The following is a 24,058-nucleotide window of genomic DNA, read 5'->3' as shown; positions in this document are numbered from 1 at the left end:
CGTATCAGAGAGCAGGATACAGGTCCCCTGCACCGCTGCGGGGGATCTGTATCCTAACCCCGTTGCCTGCCCGGCGCCCGGGACTGCATGTCCCGGGCGTCGGGCGCTAGACCCCGAATATAGGCCGCACCCCCACTTTAAAGACTTAAAGTGGGGGGAAAAAGTGCGGCCTATATTCGGGCCAATACGGTATCTTTTATAAATAATCTAAAATAACGTAATAATTCTCAATGGCGTCAGATTTGATCTCAGCAGACACAGATTAAAAGAGTTACATTGTATCCCAGCCTGCGTATAACAATGTATCTATTTAGTATCAACATAGTGATTTAAAAATGAATCACAAGATAACAATTGATCACACCAAGAAAGCACCATGTGGATTAATTTAGCAATAAATACAATTATTAGACTCTATGCATCAATTGAACAATGTTGGAACACTTCATTATAAACAAACTGGATTAAAAATTTAAATTTATTTGATAATTGTATGAAAGTTAATCAAAACAAATCTATACCTTTTCAGTGAGTTTTATACATCGCTATATTGTATAGTCGCTCAGTTTATTTTCTTCATATGCATAATTGTTGCAACCACTGTGTTGAGAGTAGATAGATAAATTGTTATACGCTTGCTGGGATAAAATATAAATCCGCTGAGATCAAATCTGACACCATTGTGAACAGAAAACGTGAAAACCTAAAATCACGTGCTCATGTGCTGAAGTGAAAATAATTGAATATAAATAATACTTCCCTGATAAGACTGCAGCTGCCCAAAAAAGACACTCTTCCTCAGGGTGTAGAAATATAGACCAACCAAAAAATTATATGGGGCGCAGATACATATAAGGGAAAAAACAAAAATGCAATATAGTGTAGAGTGTATGGTCATTATTATATAAAGGTGAAGTATTGCACTCACAAGTGAAATAGATGATTCAGACCCAAAAGTGGAGTACAGTGATATCTTTAATAATCTTCGTGTTGAATCTAAAAAAACAAACTGAAATGGTGCAATATCTTTAGGCAAAAACCGAGTTTACCGGTAAAAATGCACTCACATTTAGTCCATTCACTGAAAAGTGCATATATAGGCGTGTATGTAGAAAGTCCACCGATTGTAGAATATAAAATCGTCCAAATTGATCCTTCCAGGATCACACTTCTTCTGAGGAAGCAAAGTCGGCGAAATGTACTCCACTTTGATGGGTCTGAATCATCTATTTCACTTGTGAGTGCAATACTTCACCTTTATATAATACTGACCATACACTCTACACTATATTGCATTTTTGTTTTTTCCCTTATATGTATCTGCACACCATTGTGAACAGAAGGCATCAAAGACGTTTTTATATACCACCGGAAGGATGTTCCCGTTAGCAATTCAGAGTACCAAAGAACAACTTGCATAAACATACGGAGAAACCTATTCACCATCTCCACTTTGAGGGAGCCGCATTCAAGAGGTGACTAACTATTGTTTTAATACAAAATGTACAACTTGTAGGACTACATTTTTTTTAAAGTTTGTTTACTTTTCACACTTTTAAATTGTCTGCATCTCCTTATCTAAAGCTGCTGATCATTCCACAAATTTGGGAGCATTTTGATGAGCCTTCAAATCTACTCAACTTTTGAGTGCAGTATTATACAGATAAGATTGTATTTATTTGTTACACTGTATACTCTGACTTGTTACTGATATTTTTCACATGTTATGAATTACTAAAGACGGTATGAGGATCACCAAACAACCTTTCAGGTGATAATATTTTTTAAACTATTTGTCACACGAAGCGCAAATTAATATTTTTTTGTGTTTATCTTTAATATGTTGTGGGGAATTGCACACTGATCTTTGTAGCTGCTGTTGTGCATCTTTTGGTGCTGAGTTTCACAACTTTTTATGTTAAACAATATGTTTTTCATCCAAGAGGTCATGGGAAAGCTACACTGTTAAGTATAATTATTATTTATAGTGTTATTTTTAAACATAAAAATGTTTGCGATTGTTTAAAAGCAATCGTCACAAACCTTGCACTGTAAAAAAAAGGCTTTGAAACATTTATCTTCATTTAAGATAGTCTTCCCCTGTCCCTTGCTTAAACATTTATTAATGTAGAGTATAATGATAGATTGCAATTAAAATAAATTGAGAGGAGGCAGTCAAGGAAGAACATTTGTGACAGCTATTAACCACTGCCGATTGTGTGTAATTAGTATGCTGACTTGTATTTGTGTATACTAAATCATCAGGTAGAAATTAGGTGTAGACATGTAAAAATGTCATCTATTACTTTTTACAATAGCACATGAAACAAAATCCATGACTTAAATTTGAATAACTATACAAGTAAGCTTCTATTTCTAATGTCTAGTATGATTGGTCTAATATGAAAAGTAATTCTGTGAATAAATATATGTAATCAGTTTTTTCTGCTTAAACAGTCCCCACTTGAAACACCTAGTGTCTAATTAAAGTAAATTATATGACAGAGGTGCACATTATGTGACCTATGGCCAGTCCAGCCCAGGTAGGTAAGGATATATGAAACCCTTTTAAAAATGGTAGCAAAGTTATCCTATAAAAGCATGAATTACCTCCAAATCTGTCATGTTGCGTTGGTTAACAGCAGATAAATGGTCCGCCTCTTTAATTTTTCTTCGAGCTTCTCCAAGCAGTTCCCACACATCATCCAGCTTGTCTTGAAACTGGCCTAACTTGTCTCTTACATCAAAAGATAATTCTTTGGTTTTGTTAGAAGGATCGTGAAAATGTTTTTTCACTTTGTTTAGGAGACCAGTTGCAGCTCTGTAATTGGAAAGGTACAATGCAATACCTGTAACTTGTGAGGCAAAGAGTAATATTGTGATATAGAAGATAAGAAAGATTATAGCTCCCACAAACTGGTTTTTACCACTATCTGCATTATTGATGACCTAGTAGAACACAAATACCTATCTTTGCCTCTGCTGTATTGAGTGAGGGAATCATTTGAGGAAACAATTCAAGGAAACAGAAGACGAGATCCTGAGAAGATGAATGAGGCAAAGTACTTGTGCAACCATGATTTCTTTGTGAACAATGTATACTTTGAGTAGGTACAGGTCTAGTTCTGGCTATATGCAATAAAAAAAACTATTGTTCCATATATAAAACACCAAGTGCTGTAGTACAAACACTTTGACCAAAAGTAATTTACATATTTGGCTTGAGTTTACTCACATGAGTTCATCTTCAGCTAGGTCTTCCTGTTTGTCAAATGCCCTCCTCCTCATTTCTTTTATCATCTTTTCAACATCCTTTTGCAGCTCGTGCAAACTTTTATCTTGTGTTTTATTCTGGATGCCTAGAGTTTCATTCAACTTTACTGCTTTGTCATATATGTCTGTAGAGACAAAAAAAAACCAGTAGAGCAAATTAATTCATAAATAAATGAAGACATGATCGATGCAATAATTCTACAGGAATAATAGAATTGCAGTTATGAAATATAAGTAACTTGGAACAAAAACATACTGAAAAAAGAACATTGCTATTTTTCACAGCACAGAATTTTCTGAAATAAACAAAGTTTTCTTTTCTCCCTTTTCACTTACCTGACCAGATAATATAGAGAGCTGAAAAGTAACTAGTGCCTGCTCTAATTTACATTCTTCCCCAGTCAGTTAAAGTCAGAATAAGAAAGTTCAGGGCAAGGGTGGAAAAAAAACATTTTGGACATTTCATCACAAGCTTGGGATTTCTGAATACACACACTACAAAATGCTTCTGTGTAACTCTGTGAACTAGCCCAGTTGGCTACTGGGCATTTGCTAGCTGTCATAATGAAAAACTGCTGTAATGCATACTTAGCAGTCAATGGCATAGCTGCACAAAATACAATATCTACTATATTATAATAGCCACCTCTAATCACCAACGTGGTCTTTCATAAGTAGCGCATCTTGTATTGTGATGATGGAGATCAAAGTAGAGAGTGGAGTTTGCATAACCTCTTTTATCTTGATATCACATAGTCTAGTTTGCATATGGGGTCCTATCTACTAGAGAATTGCACAGCATAAGAAGCACTATCACAACTGAGATAAAAAAAATTGACTCTAAAACTTTCCAGCCCTGAAATCGTATTGCCTCATGTACTCTACAGTGTTTCAAGCAAGGAATCAGTGATCCTCTGGAGCTAGAGATTATTTAAAGTTCTGAACAGTTTCCCTTTTAAAATAGCTCTCTAGCACATCTTGCATTGAAATTATACTATTAAGCAAAAGTGCTTTCCTTAAATCACACAAGATATCATCTCCCAAACACTATAAAAAGCAATGAATAATATAATTAGCCAACCTATATGAAGGACATATATTTGTTTAGTTTTAGGCACACACTGTAAAAGATCAGAGATTAAGCCAGATAAGGGTAATAAAGTAAAATATGTAAATATAAGGCAATAGCTTGGCACATTTACCAACAATTTAGCGATCGAGGCTTACTTTACGAATTAATAGTTGGAAATGTTTGATAGGCTACTTTGCAAGGATTTTTTTTTATAGTAAAGTATATGGCTGTATATTAGGAGTTACAACCTGCCAAGTATTAAATATCTTGAATCTAACCATTTCTTGGGGGATAACAACCATCCAAAGTATATTTTTGGTGATCAATCCAGCTTAATAATAAAGAATGAAATTTGAGTAACCAATCTGTAAGTATTGCACTTGAAGCTCACATTTCCAAAGTTGATATTTAAATAGTTTTCAGTTGATCAGTTTTCGCTGAAATTGGAGCAACCTCTACATATATCTCTAGAGGGCTAAATATTTAAGTGTGTGAAGAAGAGGCAGCCAGCTGAAAGGTTTGAATTAATATTCTCTTTTATAAAGTATGCCCCGAAAGGGTGCTCCATTGGCACCACTATAAACGTAGTGCTCTCTCTAGCAATCCATGCCATTCTGCCATTAGGTACCCTTTGCTGGACCAGATTTTTCAATCTCATTTGAATTTAACAAATCATCATAAAGGTAAAGTTACACAGAGGCATTAAAGCTACATGCTGGCTTTTGTAGGTGTGATGTATTTTGCCTCTTTATACATGGGCTCACATCATTGTTTACCTATACCCAGGTGTCTACTTAAATGATATTTGTCTTGGGTCACATTCTTGATATGGGAATCAAGTTAAATTAATCTACTTTGACAGAACAGGGAGAGCCTGTGTTGTTAAAGTTAGAAGCTGCTTTTCCTGGGTGAATGAGGTCTTGTAAATAACATACCATCTGTGGCTTTGGGCCCAGTCACAGTTGCACCGTATGTTCCTACATCCCTATCTACTACACCATCCATATTGCTAGACACATCCATCATACCACGTCCTTCAATAAGGGAACTCTTAGAGGAGCCACAAGAACTATGAACTTTAGGAAGGCAAAGTTTGATCAACTAAGAGAAGCCCTTAACACTGTAAATTGGGAAAATGTCCTCAAAAACAAGAGTACAGACACTCAATGGGAGATTTTTAAGGATATCTTAAATTCTCACTGCAAAAGGTACATACCGTATGGGAATAAAAGAGTCAGGAACAAGAGAAAACAAATGTGGATAAATAAAAATGTAAAGGGGGTAATAAATGGCAAAAAAAGGCATTTAAGCTACTAAAACAGGAAGGCAGTGAGGAAGCACTAAAAAGCTATCGGGAAAAAAATAAAATATGTAAAAATCAGATAAAAGCAGCAAAGACTCATTGCCAAAGAGAGTAAGACAAACCCCAAAATGTTCTTTAACTATATAAATAGTAAAAAGGTTAAAAATGAAAGCGTTGGCCCCTTAAAAAGTAATGAGGGAGAAGTTATAGACGGGGATCAGGAAAAAGCTAATCTATTAAATATATTCTTCTCTGCTGTATTCACAGAGGAAAATGAAATGCCAGGTAATAAACAGCAGGATGAGATAACTGCCCCAGTACATGTCGCCTGTCTAACCCAGGAAGACGTGCAGTGCCGCCTAAAAAAAATCCAAATAGACAAATCACCAGGTCCAGATGGCATTCACCCCCGCGTTCTAAGGGAGTTAAGTAATGTAATAGACAGACCCCTATTTCTAATATTCAAGGACTCTATAGTGACAGGGTCTGTTCCCCAGGACTGGCGCATAGCAAATGTTGTGCCAATATTCAAAAAGGGGACAAAAAGTGACCCGGGGAATTATAGGCCTGTTAGTTTAACTTCTGTTGTGTGTAAACTGTTTGAGGGTTTCCTAAGAGATGATATTTTGGAGTATCTCAATGAAAATAAGTGTATGACTCCATATCAGCATGGGTTTACAAGGGATCGGTCCTGTCAAACTAACCTGATCAGCTTTTATGAGGAGGTGAACTCAAGACTGGATCGGGGTGAATCGCTGGATGTCGTATATCTTGATTTTTCCAAAGCATTGGATACGGTGCCACATAAAAGGCTGGTACATAAAATGAGAATGCTTGGGCTGGGGGAGAATGTGTGTATGTGGGTAAGTAACTGGCTCAGTGATAGGAAACAGAGGGTGGTTATTAATGGTACATACTCTGAGTGGGTTACTGTTGCTAGTGGGGTACCACAGGGGTCAGTTTTGGGTCCTATTCTTTTTAATATATTTATTAATGACCTTGTAGAGGGATTGTATAGTAAAGTATCAATCTTTGCAGACGATACTAAGCTCTGTAACGTGGTTAACACAATAGAGGACAGTGCACGATTACAAATGGATCTGCATAGGTTGGAGGCTTGGGCTGGGATGTGGCAGATGAGGTTCAACACAGATAAATGTAAGGTTATGCACATGGGGAAGAAAAATCCAGGCTGGGAATATGTATTAAATGGGAAAACACTGGGGACGACTGACATGGAAAAGGACTTAGGAGTTTTAGTTAACAGTAAATTTACCTGTAGCGACCAGTGTCAGGCAGCTGCTGCTAAGGCAAATAAAATCATGGGGTGCATCAAAAGGGGCATAGATGCCCACGACAAGGAAATAATTCTACCACTGTACAAGTCACTAGTCAGACCACACATGGAATACTGTGTACAGTACTGGGCACCAGTGTACAAGAAAGATATGGTGGAGCTGGAGAGGGTTCAAAGACGGGCAACCAGAGTAATAAGGGGAATGGGAGGATTACAGTACCCAGAAAGATTATCAGAATTAGGGTTATTTAGTTTGGAAAAAAGACGGTTTAGGGGGGATTTAATAACTATGTATAAATATATAAGGGGACAGTACAGAGATCACTCCCAGGACCTATTTATACCCAGGACTGTATCTATAACAAGGGGACATCCTCTACGGTTGGAGGAAAGAAGGTTTCTACACCAGCACAGACGGGGGTTCTTTACAGTAAGAGCGGTGAGATTATGGAACTCTCTGCCAGAAGAAGTGGTAATGGTAAACTCAATAAAAGAGTTCAAAAGGAGCCTGGACGTGTTTCTTGAAAGCAATAATATTACAAGTTATGGATATTAGATTAATAGGGACAGAACGTTGATCCAGGGATTTATTCTGATTGCCATATTTGGAGTCGGGAAGGAATTTTCCCCCTGGTATGGGGCAATTGGCATCTGCTTCATAAGGGTTTTTTTGCCTTCCTCTGGATCAACACAGTAGGGACACAATATGTATATAGGTTGAACTTGATGGACTTTGGTCTTTTTTCAACCTTATGAACTATGTTACTATGTTACCACTTATAACTGACGGGACCCAACTTAAGTAACAATGTGACCTATTGTGATTTGACCACTTTGTTGATTTTTAAAAGTGAAACATTTTAATGTCAGGGCTGGATCGCAATAAGCAAGATCAGGTTTTGACAGGAGATCTTCTTTTTTTTAACACTTTTTTTATATTTTTTCCACATTGAGGATACAGAAAGAAAAATGGGAGAGTGATCACCCCAATTCCAAATTAATTCAGATATTTACATCATGTTTGGTTTCCAAACTATTTGCTACCAGTATAAATTTACAAGATATACGTTTTAAGTGTATCTCTTCATATCATGTTTGATAAATAATACACTGTTAAGACCTTATCAGTTGGAAGCATTACGATACACTTTCTTTGTCCTTGACTTAATTCATAAAGCTATGCTACTTTTCTTTGATCTCTTATTGGAAACCAAATCCTTTAATACGGTTAAAGGATAGAAATGACTATTTGAGCTTAAAACTGCCTAAAGCTCTCAGACAATGTTGCATTTGAAGGCAGAGTTTAAAAAATATTTCGATGAAAAAAGCAGAGACAAAAAATATGCACATACTCTTACTCCAAGGTAGTATTTTCTGAAATATTACCTGTACCACGTGCCACACCAGAGAGGCAGCGGGAGATTAGGGAGCTAAACAAGTGGCTCAGAAGCTGGTGTAGGAAGGAGGGGTTTGGGTTCATGGAGAACTGGGCCGACTTCTCTGTCGGATACAGGCTCTACGGTAGGGACGGGCTGCACCTCAATGGGGAGGGTGCAGCTGTGCTCGGGGAGAAGATGGCCAGAAGGGTGGAGGAGTGTTTAAACTAGGTAAAGGGGGGGAGGGAAACTACAATATAGAAGGGGAAGATAGTGTAGATAGAAAGCTGGGGCTTATAAATGTACCTGGGGGTGGAGCGGAGGGAGGGGTTAGAATAGTCAATAGGGATAGGCTTCATAGGGAAAAAAACCATACACCTCTAAATTGTATGCTTACTAATGCCAGAAGTCTGACCAATAAAACTGACGAACTGGAGTTAATAATGTCTGAAGAAAACTATGACATAGTGGGTATAACAGAGACATGGTTGGATGATAGCTATGACTGGGCGGTTAACATACAGGGTTATAGTCTATTCAGGAAGGATCGAAAAAAACAAAAAGGGGGAGGAGTTTGCCTTTATGTAAAGTCCAGCCTAAAGGCCACACTGCGGGAGAATATATGTGAGGGAAATGATAATGTGGAGTCATTATGGGTAGAAATATATGGAAAGAAAAATAATAAAATACTGATCGGGGTTTGCTATAAGCCACCAAATATAATGGAAGCAGCAGAAGATCAATTATTAAAGCAAATAAACAAGGCAGCAAATCACAATGAGGTGGTTATTATGGGGGACTTTAACTATCCCGACATAAACTGGGAAACAGAGACCTGTGAATCTCATAAAGGAAACCGGTTTCTGACTATAAGTAAGGATAATTATCTGTCCCAAATGGTACAGGACCCGACCAGAGGGGGCGCCCTACTGGACTTAATATTAACCAACAGACCTGACAGAGTAACTAATGTGCAGGTCAGGGGGCATCTAGGAAATAGTGATCACAATATGATACATTATAACTTGTCCTTCAATAAGGGAACTCTTAGAGGAGCCACAAGAACCATGAACTATAGGAAGGAAAAGTTTGATCAACTAAGAGAAGCCCTTAACACTGTAAACTGGGAAAATGTCCTCAAAAACAAGAGTACAGACACTCAATGGGAGATTTTTAAGGATATCTTAAATTCTCACTGTGAAAGGTACATACCGTATGGGAATAAAAGAGTCAGGAACAAGAGAAAACCAATGTGGATAAATAAAAATGTAAAGGGGGTAATAAATGGCAAAAAAAAGGCATTTAAGCTACTAAAACAGGAAGGCAGTGAGGAAGCACTAAAAAGCTATCGGGAAAAAAATAAAATATGTAAAAATCAGATAAAAGCAGCAAAAGTGGAGACAGAAAGACTCATTGCCAAAGAGAGTAAGACAAACCCCAAAATGTTCTTTAACTATATAAATAGTAAAAAGGTTAAAAATGAAAGCGTTGGCCCCTTAAAAAGTAATGAGGGAGAAGTTATAGACGGGGATCAGGAAAAAGCTAATCTATTAAATATATTCTTCTCTGCTGTATTCACAGAGGAAAATGAAATGCCAGGTAATATACAGCAGGATGAGATAACTGCCCCAGTACATGTCGCCTGTCTAACCCAGGAAGAAGTGCAGTGCCGCCTAAAAAAAATCAAAATAGACAAATCACCAGGTCCAGATGGCATTCACCCCCGCGTTCTAAGGGAGTTAAGTAATGTAATAGACAGACCCCTATTTCTAATATTCAAGGACTCTATAGTGACAGGGTCTGTTCCCCAGGACTGGCGCATAGCAAATGTTGTGCCAATATTCAAAAAGTGACCCGGGGAATTATAGACCTGTTAGTTTAACTTCTGTTGTGTGTAAACTGTTTGAGGGTTTCCTAAGAGATGCTATTTTGGAGTATCTCAATGAAAATAAGTGTATGACTCCATATCAGCATGGGTTTACAAGGGATCGGTCCTGTCAAACTAACCTGATCAGCTTTTATGAGGAGGTGAGCTCAAGACTGGATCGGGGTGAATCGCTGGATGTCGTATATCTTGATTTTTCCAAAGCATTTGATACGGTGCCACATAAAAGGCTGGTACATAAAATGAGAATGCTTGGGCTGGGGGAGAATGTGTGTGTGTGGGTAAGTAACTGGCTCAGTGATAGGAAACAGAGGGTGGTTACTAATGGTACATACTCTGAGTGGGTTACTGTTGCTAGTGGGGTACCACAGGGGTCAGTTTTGGGTCCTATTCTTTTTAATATATTTATTAATGACCTTGTAGAGGGATTGTATAGTAAAGTATCAATCTTTGCAGACGATACTAAGCTCTGTAACGTGGTTAACACAATAGAGGACAGTGCACGATTACAAATGGATCTGCATAGGTTGGAGGCTTGGGCTGGGATGTGGCAGATGAGGTTCAACACAGATAAATGTAAGGTTATGCACATGGGGAAGAAAAATCCAGGCTGGGAATATGTATTAAATGGGAAAACACTGGGGACGACTGACATGGAAAAGGACTTAGGAGTTTTAGTTAACAGTAAATTTACCTGTAGCGACCAGTGTCAGGCAGCTGCTGCTAAGGCAAATAAAATCATGGGGTGCATCAAAAGGGGCATAGATGCCCACAACAAGGAAATAATTCTACCACTGTACAAGTCACTAGTCAGACCACACATGGAATACTGTGTACAGTACTGGGCACCAGTGTACAAGAAAGATATAGTGGAGCTGGAGAGGGTTCAAAGACGGGCAACCAGAGTAATAAGGGGAATGGGAGGACTACAGTACCCAGAAAGATTATCAGAATTAGGGTTATTTAGTTTGGAAAAAAGACGGCTTAGGGGGGATTTAATAACTATGTATAAATATATAAGGGGACAGTACAGAGATCACTCCCAGGACCTATTTATACCCAGGACTGTATCTATAACAAGGGGACATCCTCTACGGTTGGAGGAAAGAAGGTTTCTACACCAGCATAGACGGGGGTTCTTTACAGTAAGAGCGGTGAGATTATGGAACTCTCTGCCAGAGGAAGTGGTAATGGTAAACTCAATAAAAGAGTTCAAAAGGAGCCTGGACGTGTTTCTTGAAAGCAATAATATTACAAGTTATGGATATTAGATTAATAGGGACAGAACGTTGATCCAGGGATTTATTCTGATTGCCATATTTGGAGTCGGGAAGGAATTTTCCCCCTGGTATGGGGCAATTGGCATCTGCTTCATAAGGGTTTTTTTGCCTTCCTCTGGATCAACACAGTAGGGACACAATATGTATATAGGTTGAACTTGATGGACTTTGGTCTTTTTTCAACCTTATGAACTATGTTACTATGGTAAGAGTAACTGGTGGAAATGCAGCTCCATGAAATAGCTTGTAAATAACACGGTCAAATGTTCCATATCAGTAATCATGACTCCTAATACACCTGATATTTTTTGACTCTTTTTTTTATACACAAACACAATACAAATCTCAATTCTGTTTTGCTATTCTTTGAGTTACGAAGGGACCATAGCTCTCCAAGCTCTAAAGAGATAGCTCTTTCTCTAACTGTAGCAGTAATCCTGCCTGTCATGGAAGAACGTTCAGTCATAATGAGAGCACTTCAGTTCTGAGTTCCAAGCCTATTGTGAATGACAATCTGAATAATAAAGTATTTCTGGGGAACTTTATGATGCATACTTCAGAACCTGAGACTCAGATACATTACCTTTTCAATCAATTACTAGCATTCAAAACTGCAAATGTTCATGATTTTTTTTCTTATTACCTCTAAACATTCTTAAACACAAAACCACACTTTAATAACAGGCTTTTTTGTTCACTATCCATATAATAACAATTTGTAGACCAGTAGTTATTGGGGTCTATTAACCTACTTAGTGCTGGAAAGGTTTTACTACTAGAACTTAAATGTTTTTTTACCCTTTGTTGCCTGAGTAATGGCCTTGACGAAAAGCTCCAGTTGCTTTGCCCTGTTATGTGTCCTTTCGGCATCCTTCCCAGTCTGCTCCCCATCTGCTGTCACTTTTGCAGCCTGTCAATCAGATCCAGAAAGGAGTCAGTTAATTATTAGGTTAATTTCAGATGTTCTTCAAATAACATTCTTTATTTCGGAGTCCGAGGAATTTCAGTACATTATTATAGATCATGCAAAACGAAAGTTAAATATGAAGTCTAGGTTTACCAAGAAATTACATTATTTCCCCATTAATTAAATATGAAAAGTTTCCTTCTTAGTAACTTCAGATAAATGTGTAAAACAATGAACTAGATCACCAGGAAATTACTAAAAGATTATACCAAACTAAATGGAGCAAATACATTTTTGAAAGTGGAAATGGAGGGAATTAAGTTTGTTTATTGATTGAAATATATCTATGTCTGTCTAAAAGCTTTCTCCCTCCTAGGGCTTTAGCCCTACCATCCAAGTATCCTTCATTGAAAAGGAGAGTTCCCTTTTGGGCCCAGATCAAGGCCAGACTGATGATTGAAATATACCTAGGAAATGTAAGGCTAGTGTCCAATAAATGCCAAAAATAACATACAGTTACACTCTCACAGTTTGCTGCCATGTGTATCCAGCTGGTAGCCGCACGGTGAAAGACCAGACTGGGACAGTGAAGGTAAGTGTGCACCACCATCAACCACTGTGCATCTACCAAATTCCCAGATGGCCAGTTCAGGCTTGGACCACATCATTCTTTGCCATTCTTTACAATGTATGTGTGCAAAAGTGCTTTTCAGCATCACCTAGCTGAAATGGGGAAGTAACATCCTCCGCTGACTTCAGGCACACATTTACATGAATTAATAAAGAAATAAAATGGAACTTTTTAATCTAAAAATGTTTTGATTCCAAAATCAAAGGGCAGTGTGTGTATAAGGGCAGTGTACATGTCTATATTTTTCTTTAAGGGCAGTGTACGTGTATATGTGTGTGTGTAAGGGCAGTGTATCTGTATATGTTTGTGTGTAAGGGCAGTGTACGTGCATATGTGTGTGTATAAAGGCAGTGTATGTGTATATGTGTGTTAATGGGCAGGTGTGTATAAAGGCAGTGTAAAGGGTCCTGGGAGGGAGGCTAACATTAGCCTTTTTTTAATAAAAAAAAATCTCTGCTGCTGTGGATTACTCTTCCAATGATGCTCAGCCAGCATTATGGTGGACACCTGGCTGAGAATCATAGGAATTTTAGTTCACAAATAGCATCTGCAGCTTTACTGTTGCTGCACTTTCCATGACGCTCAGCCAGCATCATGGAAGTAGTATGTCTGGCTGAGCCTTATGGGAATTCAATTGAATGTGTTGGTTATTTTTAATAAGCACGACATTTTAAAGTGTATGCGTATTGGTGAGTTCCACGAGATTAAAAAAAAAAAATGTCCCTCTTTCACATTTTGAAATGTTGGGAGGTATGCATTCTACTAATGCCAAAACCTAAATTAAGCTGTATTGTTTCCATACAATATGTATTCACTTGAAATTAATATACTGAATTTTAACAAACTGTATATTTCACAACACATAGAACATGTGAAACAGGCCTGAGCCTGGTAAAAAGCATGCTTCACTATTGATAGTCCTGAGTTTTAACTGTCCTAGGTAAGCACAAGTAACAGGGAAAAAAGTTATTAAGCATTACTAACAAGCATTGGATCTTTAAAATAACTTCCTATTAGATTTACTATGAAAACCATGTAGTGTAGATCACAAGCACAACTACTGCCTAGATGGATTCAGCTTTTCTGCTTTAATGTAAATAAAACCATTTTAATATGTTTCATTTTATTTTAATATAGCGCTGGACAGTGCTCTGAGCTAAAAGGGTAGATTGGAGGCTGAATATCACATCTGAAGAAATATGAATGCTGATATGATAAAGTGCACTTCCCGGCAGATGGTTATCTCACAGATACAACCCTGAGCTACGAATAGACAGCAAGACCTGTCTCTTTACCTTTTGCAATGCTTGTCTGATTTTTCTGCCTGTGGCTGGTAGAAAGTTTACCATATAACACTGTTAGTTCTCATAATATAAATGCTTTATATTAAATGCTCTTTCCGAATGGAAAATTATGTGTGTGCGTGCGCATGTGCGTTTGAAGAAAAGATCCAAAGGTTAAACAATAAAGACAACTTTTCACATGACTGGAGGAAGTGGTGGATGATTATATTTTTTGTAAGCATAAATAGCACTTTATCCCTAAATCCCTAAAAATAGGATAAAATATCCTGTAGGTCTCAACATTTTTTCAAGGCTTAAATATTGTAAATAGCAATGTTTTAGACTAGAAAGCCTTCCATTACCTATGCATGTCTATATGCATGGACAAGATTGTCCGAAAGGTTCTTATCTGCCGTCAATTTCTGTGTTTGTATGTCTGGCTGGTTGACTTGCAGCACTGGAAAAGCACTGTGCCAGATGAGCTGTGACAGGACTCGTACTGCTCAATGTGCATGAATAAACACACTGCTCTAAACTACTGTGTGATTGGGTGTCTTAAAATGTAAGTTGAGCTATCAGAAAAAATTAAGTATAAAATAATAAACTGTGTCATAACAAAAATAACAAACCTGAGGTTGGATTGCCTAATGCCAGCACCAGTCAGAGTGTGGGATATATCGGAGAAAAAGGACCAGGTGGTCTCAATGAGGTAGTGTATATGCAAATGAAGGACGCAAGGGACCATATGTGTCTACATTATAATAAGGCATCTATCTGGTGACAGGTAGATAACCGAATATACTCAAAGTTGGAGAGTGCATGGAATTTGTAAAGTTGTTTTGTGGCCAAGTAAATCATGTTTAGTAATCTTGCACTTTGAAAGCTTCCACATTATCCTTATAAATATACTTGAGCATTTATTTTTTGCCAGAAGTGGTGCATTGCAACTAAAACAAGTACAAGATAACTTGTCTCTTCATAAATAATTAAGCCTGCATGCTGCTGCTGCTTTCATCCGAGAACTCTTTGTGGAGTACATCACTCCTGTATGCTCCTGCAAGCACGTTTTGTATTTCCTACTGAACCCAAGTATTTACTAGGCTTGTACAATGTAACAGGTGTTTGAAGATATAGAATACATTTATCTGAGAGATGTGATTGCTAAATAATTTAAGTTATTTACTTGCAGAATTTTAGCAACAGGCTTCTCTACATGCAGAGCTTTTAATTGACAGAGTGTTGTGAAATGCATTGCAATGCCTGTGTGCTAGAAAAGAGTAATGTCAATTCAAGGACAAACAGTGCTATCGCACCTTGCAAAAATACAACATTGATGGTCAAGAAAAAGAAGAAATGTCTCAGATGTGCCCCGTGACATTGAGGATCTCTTCTTTCGCTCTCAAAGGGTAAACATGCGTATCATAAATCAAAATAAGAGTGACTTATGTGTATCAATGGCAATTCTTGTGATTTTACTATTCTGATATACAGAGATATGTTAAAGGCATTCTTTGTGAATTTGTTAACCCTTGAACACACCTGATACAAATGCATCACTGAATGTAACACCACAGATGCTAAGCATTATGTGGCATATTAACAGTGTGCATACCCCACAACTGTTGCTTTTTTCAGGCACTGTCCCACTGTGCTACCTGGCAATTGGGCAAACCGGTCAGATGGGGCGCAGCAGATTCTTTATTGTGGAATAGAGTAGCATAAGGGCTGCATTTCTCCTTATGTACATCATTTTATCTGTGCTGACATTAAAGTGCCAGGGCAGTCAAACCCTGTGCACAACTATCCTGTTTTTGCAAGCACTGCAGCATACACCGTAGTCTGTTATGGAGATCACACAATCTCTGCTGACAGTCTCGCTGCACTATAGAGTACCCATTCAAAAGTCAGACATTAATTGATCCACCTGGCAAAAAAATATTAAAAACCCCTTTTGTTACCATTTCAGACATGCCATCACCACAAATGTAATTTCAGCACTACAATCCAGAAAACATATTGCGTTTTTAGTTGATTTCCCATCATTTCCTCTGACATTTCTGGGTTTTGAGCAGTGTTCCCTCTAAGCTGTGCGCTGGTGCGCGCGCACATAGCTTTCAGAGGGAGCGCACACGGACAAAAATTGTGCGCACAACCAGTAGCGTACCGAAGGGGGGCAGTCCGCTACTGGTTGTGCGCACGGCACCCCTCCAGAGACGGACAGTAATGTCCGCCGCTAGAGGAGCAAGCTCGGTTGGGGAGATCAAGGATCTCCCTCTAACCGTCGTTAAAAAAATCAAGGGAGCTCCCTTTCGATGTGCGCGGCAACTGATGCTGTGCGTCGGGATTTGATGTCATATCCCGGCGCACAGCACTGAAGCCACGCCAACCGCCTCCACTGCAAAGGAAGGAGAGGACACAGAAGAGGAAGAACGAAGAGGAGGAAAAGTGACAGTGACAGAGAAAAGGTAGGAAAACATTCTGTGAGAGTAAATTAGTAAGTGTTTGAGAGTGATGGGTGTTATGCTGTAGTTTAAACTGAATGTTTGTGAATGAGTGTGTGTGTGATAGCATGGATGTGTAAGTGTGTGGGGGGGATAGCATGGCATAGGGAGGCTGTAATCATATTCCTATCATGCTCAGGTTCCAGCATGTACTTGCTGCCTGAGCATGATAGGTTAGCAATTATATATTTTTGGTTCAATTTTGGTGTGTTAACCACACCTTTATTAAAAGTAAGTAACACACCAAAATTGGACAGAAAAATTTGATAACAATATTAATATATATATGATTGCTAACAGCAATCCCAATCCTATCATGCCCAAGCAACCAGTACATGCTAGAACCTGGGCATGATAGGAGTGTGATTGCTGTTAATCATATATATATATATATATATATATATATATATAACATCCAAAAATAGTTACCGGCACTCCAGGGACTTCTTTAAATAATCACTCCAGAAACTGCAGTTTCCTAATCAACGTTTCAGTCTGTTTATTAGACTTTCATCAGGACATCATATATATATATAGTTATTGATTTTATTTGTCTAATTTTGGTGTGTTACTTTTAATAAAAGTGGTTTTTTTTGTTTTTGTTTTTCAAGGTGGGGGGGGTCATTTTCGGTTTCAGTCAAGTGAATGCTAAATTTTCAGGTCCAGATTTTTCATTTCGGTGCACCCCTATATAGATATATATATATATATATATAGATAGATAGATAGATAGATAGATAGATACTAGGACAGACACTAAAGTGGTAGGCCTACACCACATCAATGTTTGGCTTAGTATATAGTGATTGTAGTGATTGGGGTTATGCTGCATTATTGTCAATGTCTGGCTCAATGTATAGTGATAGGTGTTATGTTGTACCACGGTCAATGTGTGCCTCTGTATATAGTGATAGGTGTTATGCTGTACCACCGTCAGTGCGTGCCTCAGTATATAGTGATAGATGTTCTGCTGTACCGCTGTCAGTGTTTGCCTCAGTATATAATGATAGCAGTTATGCTGTACCACCGTCAATGTTTGCCTCAGTATATAGTGATAGCAGTTATGCTGTACCACTGTCAATGTTTGCCTCACTATATAATGTTAGCAGTTATGCTGTACCACCGTCAATGTTTGCCTCAGTATATAATGATAGCAGTTATGCTGTAACACCGTCAATGTCTGCCTCAGTACATAGTGATAGGTGTTATGTTGTACCACCGTCAATGGCTGCCTTAGTAAATAATGATAACAGTTATGCTGTACCCCTGTCAATGTTTGCCTAATGATAGAAGCTATGCGGTTTTAAAGTGTGTGTGTGGGGGTCCCACGTACAGGATCCGCCCCAGGTGCCAAATACTCTAGGTACTCCCCTGTGGACAACAGTTTTTCCCAATTTTTTTTTATCCTTTATGCGGCCTGGAGCCTCCGCTTGTGATTCGCTCATAATTTACTTATGCAGTGAGAATTTCACCTTTAAAAAAACATTACAGTATGTAATACTGTTGTGTAAAAGACTACATTATCACACTATAATGTAGTGTTATTAACCATGAGCGAGCTATACCAAAAATATAGAATAACAATTGACATTTAACATTTGCAGAAGCATATTGTGCGCACAAAATTTTGGCTCTGGGAAAATTTTTGCACAAGAGAAATTTCCTGCGCACAACACCTTAGAAAAATTAGAGGGAACATTGGTTTTGAGAATAACTTGGTTTCTACCAATCTTCTTAAACATTGTGAAATCACATAATGCATCTGAATACTTACCCTGTTCAGAAGCTCATCCATCTCAATGACAAGAGTATCTCTGTTATTTTGTGCCAGCTGGAGCAGTCGTTCAGGATCTCGCTGAGGTGACAGTAAATGCTGAAATGTTATTAAGACACATTTTAGTAGTGGAAGAACTTTGACTGTACACACACAGAGCATCTTCATTCCAATGCAATAAATCATTCTATGAATAATCTGACAATGTTATGTCTATTCGGATAACCCAATGTGCAATTGTTTATTTACGCACAAACACCTTTTCCTTAAAATAGTCTCTGTTGCTTTAAAATTAGTAAATCTGATCTTGCAGCAACTTATTTCCTTATTTATAGATACGTGTATGTTCTATGTGAAAAATCTAAATTTCAAACAACTCTAGGTACTTCTAGCTTCTGGTACTATATGTAATAGTGAGTACCAGGGCATATCATTTCCAAAACAAGGTTCTAAATTGGTAATTTAGAAATAAGAGGAACCAATCAATAAATTATCATAATACAGAGATCTCCCTTTCTTTTTCTAGACTACAAAGAAGCTCTCCTCCATCACTATGGTATATTAGGTAGGAGGCCTGACTCATGGGGTAGCTCTATGTTTTTAGGGGCCCTAAGTAAAAAGATTAAGCATGATTAATGAAAATGGGTAACTGTACAGAAAGGGACATAATATTTATGATTACAGGTTTGTTAATGAATAAGATACATCTGGGCCTTGTCCCCCCCCATTCTCTGACAGGGGCCCTAAGCATCTCATTAATCTGACCAGCATTAGATGAATGGTGATATCAGCGCAGAGCTCCAATGGTCAGATGACCTGCTGAACCACACAGAGGGGTGCCATGCTTAGTGAGCACCCTGCCTGTGTTTGGCCTGTGTATAACTTAACATAATTTAACCATAACTGTAACCTCACACTTTACTAATAACCCTATCCTGTAACTTATAATTGACTGCTATAGTAAAATGGGTAAGCGTGTGCTAGTTTTAAATAATAAACCGGCAAACCTCTTCTAAGTGACAAGCGTGTTTTTAAAAATCAACATTTTATAGAGCGAGCAGAGTCTGATAAATTATGGGGATGAGGGATGAGGGATGGATGCATTGATGTTAAAGTTAATCTTATTGACACAAAGTCAAAATCTTTAATGTTATCACAGTTGCATGCAATCATATAGATTTAGGTATGAAAAATTGTGAAACCCAAGCACCAAAGGTAAATACGTCTCTGGTTATAAATAAATTCTTGTGACACTTCAACTAAAATAATGTTCAAAGTCATCACCTTCAAGTCACTGTTGCCAGCAAAGATATATAATATAAGGGTATATTGTCACTATTCTAGCCCTACCAAATGGTCCGCAGAAGAGGGCTTATGCAGGACATTTCACAATGTGGTCAATATGAATCAATATGTTCTAGTAAAGACACTTTGTCTACCCTTGGTTGTAGGTGAGCTGTGAGGACATGAAAAATGCACATTAACTTTCTGCAGGGTCAAATATTTAGAAACTTTGCAGTTCACTCTCAGCCAGGGGACGCAATTAGTCAAACCACTGCTTACATCCATGATGTCTCTTACATTACATGTACAGGATCACGTAATATCATGTAACAGCACTAAGTCTGTGTTCCTCTCTGTATGATTAGGCTCTGGATCTGCCCAAGTCTATAGCTCAAGAATTATTAGCAAATATATTAGCAAGCATGATAATTTGAAAAAGTGGAAAAGAAAATATTAGTATAGAACATACTAATGTAGGTTTTATTTTTTCATTTCATACAAACTGGAATTAATTACTCCTTGTCCAGGGTCCTGGTTATCTAGTGTAACCTCCCTGGTCAGTAATTACTGACAGTTACTCTGTCTGCCCTCCAGCTTGGCTGCAGACACAGGTTACAAAACAGTAAGTTTTGCATTTATTTCATTCCAGGTCATTATAAGGTCCCGGACCAGGGTTGCCCAGGACATGGGACAGCTTGTTTGATTTTGGGACTCTCTCGTACAATCCAGGACCTTGAACGGGTGAACTTCAAATGTCAAAGTTGACATTTCTAAATAGAGCACTAGATGGAGCTCACAAACACAGACTTAGGTAAGACTAAACTTGGATGGTGATTTAAAAGTGACAATTTTCAATAGACTTTTGCATTCGTTTTTGTACAAACGAGAGCAATCATGCTGAAATTTTGTTTGGATTCCCTATGGCTACATAAAGATGTCGGGAGAGGTTAGGCTTGGCCTGAGGATACAGGGCTAGCCACAAATGGGCAAAAGTGTGTGGAGCAGGGATGGCCAGATGCCACTGATACCCCATTGAAACCAAAGGCTAGCCCAAAGGTGCTTGGTATTAGCTGTGATACCTATAGCATCTGGAGGAAACAGTACAATTGTCATGCATGAGAGTGTTGGGATATAATGTAATATTGTGGAAAGTTATAGCTACCTGATGAAGAACTGCACAGATCAAGAGGATAACACACAAGAATCCTACTACACCTTCCACAAATAACGTAATGTTATAAATACTGTGGTGTATATAAGGATCTCATCCTACAAAACAGGGAAACTCCTATAAACTTGTATACCTTGTATGAAAAGAGTTCTACACAAGCCCTTATAAAAATATATTATTTTATTGTACAAAAGAATATTAATTTTAAAAATAGAAACATATATAATATTGCATAATTTAGACAACAGAGGTTTCTAGGAAACTAATCAGAGCATATGGAGGAACTATGGTTATATATACATAAAGTGTCTCAGGTGCATGTAAACAGTAAGTGAATCATAAAGTGCTAAGTCATTCAAATATTATTACCTATTACTCACTATGGAGTGCACCCATTGATTCTGAAACATGTAAAGGACTTATAATTTCCTTGAAAAAGGAGAACCGAAACGGCGTAGGGGAAGTGGAGGTTAATATGGGTAAGCACTACAGCACTTTTATGATGTCTTTTTGATTATTTGGATTATTAGTTTCCTAGAAACCTCTGTTGTCTAAATTATGCAATATTATATATGTTTCTATTTTTTAAATTAATATTCTTTTGTACAATAAAATAATATATTTTTATAAGGGCTTGTGTAGAACTCTTTTCATACAAGGTATACAGATCAAGAGGAGCCTCAGAGGTGCCACATGTACAAGATGTAGGAGAACTGGGAGGTTTAATTGCCTGGGGCTTGTCTGAACAATGGTGGCCTCATTCAAATACCTTAATAAGGACAACTTATTATGGTGAGATAGCAAAAGTGAATATGACTCCTCTTGTGCAGTAAAGATTAATTTCAATATACACATACAGATTGGTCATTTTAGTCTACATATTATTTCATAGGTCCATTGTTTATCCTGAACTACAAAACCCACACTGGTGCAGCTCCAGCTCGTAAAAAAATGTATGGACACTAAAGAAGACCTAAAAAAGCGATGTCATCTGTGTATTGACTAAATATAAAAAATAAACCTCAGTCGGTTATCATATAGTATTTAAACTTAATTGTCATTATGATTGACTGTGTCGTCATATTAAGGTGACATGGTCAGACTTTTCCCTTAGCATTTTCCCTTAGCTTAAGACACATCATGATTTATATCATAAACAAGACTGTACCTTTAATTCCTGTGTTTCATTTTCAAAACTAAACAGCATTTTGTATGGGGGAGGCAAAGGTCCAGAAAGATTGACGCTCAAGACCATCTGGTTTAGCAGATCCAAGTCATTAAGAAGGAGCCCTGTGCATTCATCATCGCAAACTGTGAAGAGGACAGCAAATAATATTTATTTCTGATAAACACCAGAGGCAGATGTTCAATATTCCTGCACCATGGCATTTAGAAGTGCACGTAATAGTCTCTGAATGTTTGCTATGCTAATCCTATAATTAGCCCCACTAAAACAAGGGAGTAGAGGCTTATTGAATAGAACCTTGAATTAAAGCCATTTGTTTAAATAAGAACAAATTAACAATGTTCATTTTTCTGCAAAATTTAGAGCAGCAAAATTGTAACACTTAGCCAGACGGAAAAGAGCCAAGAAGTATTCACAATCACCATGTCATGTGGCTATTTACATAATCAATTAAAGTCATGCATAGTGTATACATATGTCGTACCTGTATGAATTGCTGTAATTTGCCAAAACATTGCAGCATTCGTTAAATTAAATTGGGAGCCTTGATTATTTTAATACAGAAACACATAAAATTGTACAATTCTATCATAAATGCCTTTCACTGTATATTAATATCTAGCATTCGATTAAGTGTAATTATATTTATTCATTTTACAGGCTGCTTCCTAATTAAAATGCATTTTGAAATATGTGGTACCATACTTTTTACCATGCTTGGTTGCAGTGTTTAATTAATAAACTGCAAAGGTCACATTCTTACTGAGTATATATATTGCCTGTTTACATTTTAATGTTATAGATATCGGAATCAATGTCAAATTTAGAGTGTTAGGGATTTTCTTGTTTTTTTTCCTGGCTTTGTAGAGCATTGTACATACTGTATCTATGTACATATATATGATAGATAGATAGATAGATAGATAGATATCTTTACATTTAATTGGTGTGGATGTTGCCGATTGTTGCTTGACAAACAGTGTTGTATTTATTTCAGGTAGTGATTATTAGCATAAACGCTGTGATCATGCAATCACTATTTCATTCAAGGATGTCACTCATTAGTGTTAGGGTGACAAACATTATTATTATTATTGTTAATTTTTACTGCAGTGTAGAAACATTTCAAACACATGCATGCAACACTTGCATTTCAAACTTACTCTTTGTTACGTCTTTACCAGAGGTTGCTGATTCAAAAATCAAAGCTCTCCTTGTTCTTATCCATTTTGATAATTCAATATTTTTAATGTGCAGTACCTATAGTAACTGGCAGTGGTTTCCAAAAAGTGACAAAGAAGATTTCTAGCTGGAAATCTTATAATTTAGCGGACATATGGGAGCAATTTAAGAACTACAATTGTGCAATGGTTGAAAAGTGGTCATATTATTATTAATATTAGTATTATCATTTAATGATTTACATAGTAACAAATTATTGCAGTGCTGTATATGGTTACCATTACCAATGTATTATACTTGCTGGATTGTTTGATTGGTTTCTATGCTGATAATCTGCATCATATCTGCATCAATCTTCATTTTAGACTATGACCACTTTTCCTCTTGGAAATGTATTTCACCTTGTACTTTGTTGATTTTTTTCAATGTATATAAAGGTTATATATAGGGTATATAAAATCACTCTCTGTGTCTTTTAATAGATTTATATTGGACTTTGAATCCAGCCCAGTGTTTTAAGAAAATAACAGAAATTAGGAACAGGAGAATGAGACATTTTCAAAAGTATGTAATACAGATCTTCAGAACTCTACCACACTTAAAGGTTTACTCTTTCATTTATATTTTTCAAAACATCCATAACATCCATTTGT

General features: G+C 37.3%; 1 protein-coding gene across 1 annotated transcript in view; it reads right to left on the bottom strand.

Annotated features, from left to right (window-relative positions):
- The window catches only part of LOC149275966 (laminin subunit alpha-2-like), a 411,836-nt gene that overhangs the window by 102,988 nt on the left and 284,790 nt on the right, over positions 1 to 24,058 (bottom strand). The window contains 5 exon segments of the mRNA XM_089504075.1: positions 2,611 to 2,821; positions 3,236 to 3,398; positions 12,285 to 12,396; positions 18,583 to 18,681; positions 22,206 to 22,348. Coding sequence (XP_089360201.1) covers positions 2,611 to 2,821; positions 3,236 to 3,398; positions 12,285 to 12,396; positions 18,583 to 18,681; positions 22,206 to 22,348 — 728 coding nt within the window.

Source organism: Sceloporus occidentalis, unplaced genomic scaffold (assembly GCF_023333645.1).
Source record: "Sceloporus occidentalis isolate IW3139 unplaced genomic scaffold, rSceOcc1.0.p SCAF_254, whole genome shotgun sequence".
NCBI classification, from domain to species: Eukaryota; Metazoa; Chordata; class Lepidosauria; order Squamata; family Phrynosomatidae; genus Sceloporus; species Sceloporus occidentalis.
The sequence above is the reverse complement of the archived record's forward strand: the minus strand, read 5'-3'. Positions and strand labels throughout refer to the sequence as shown.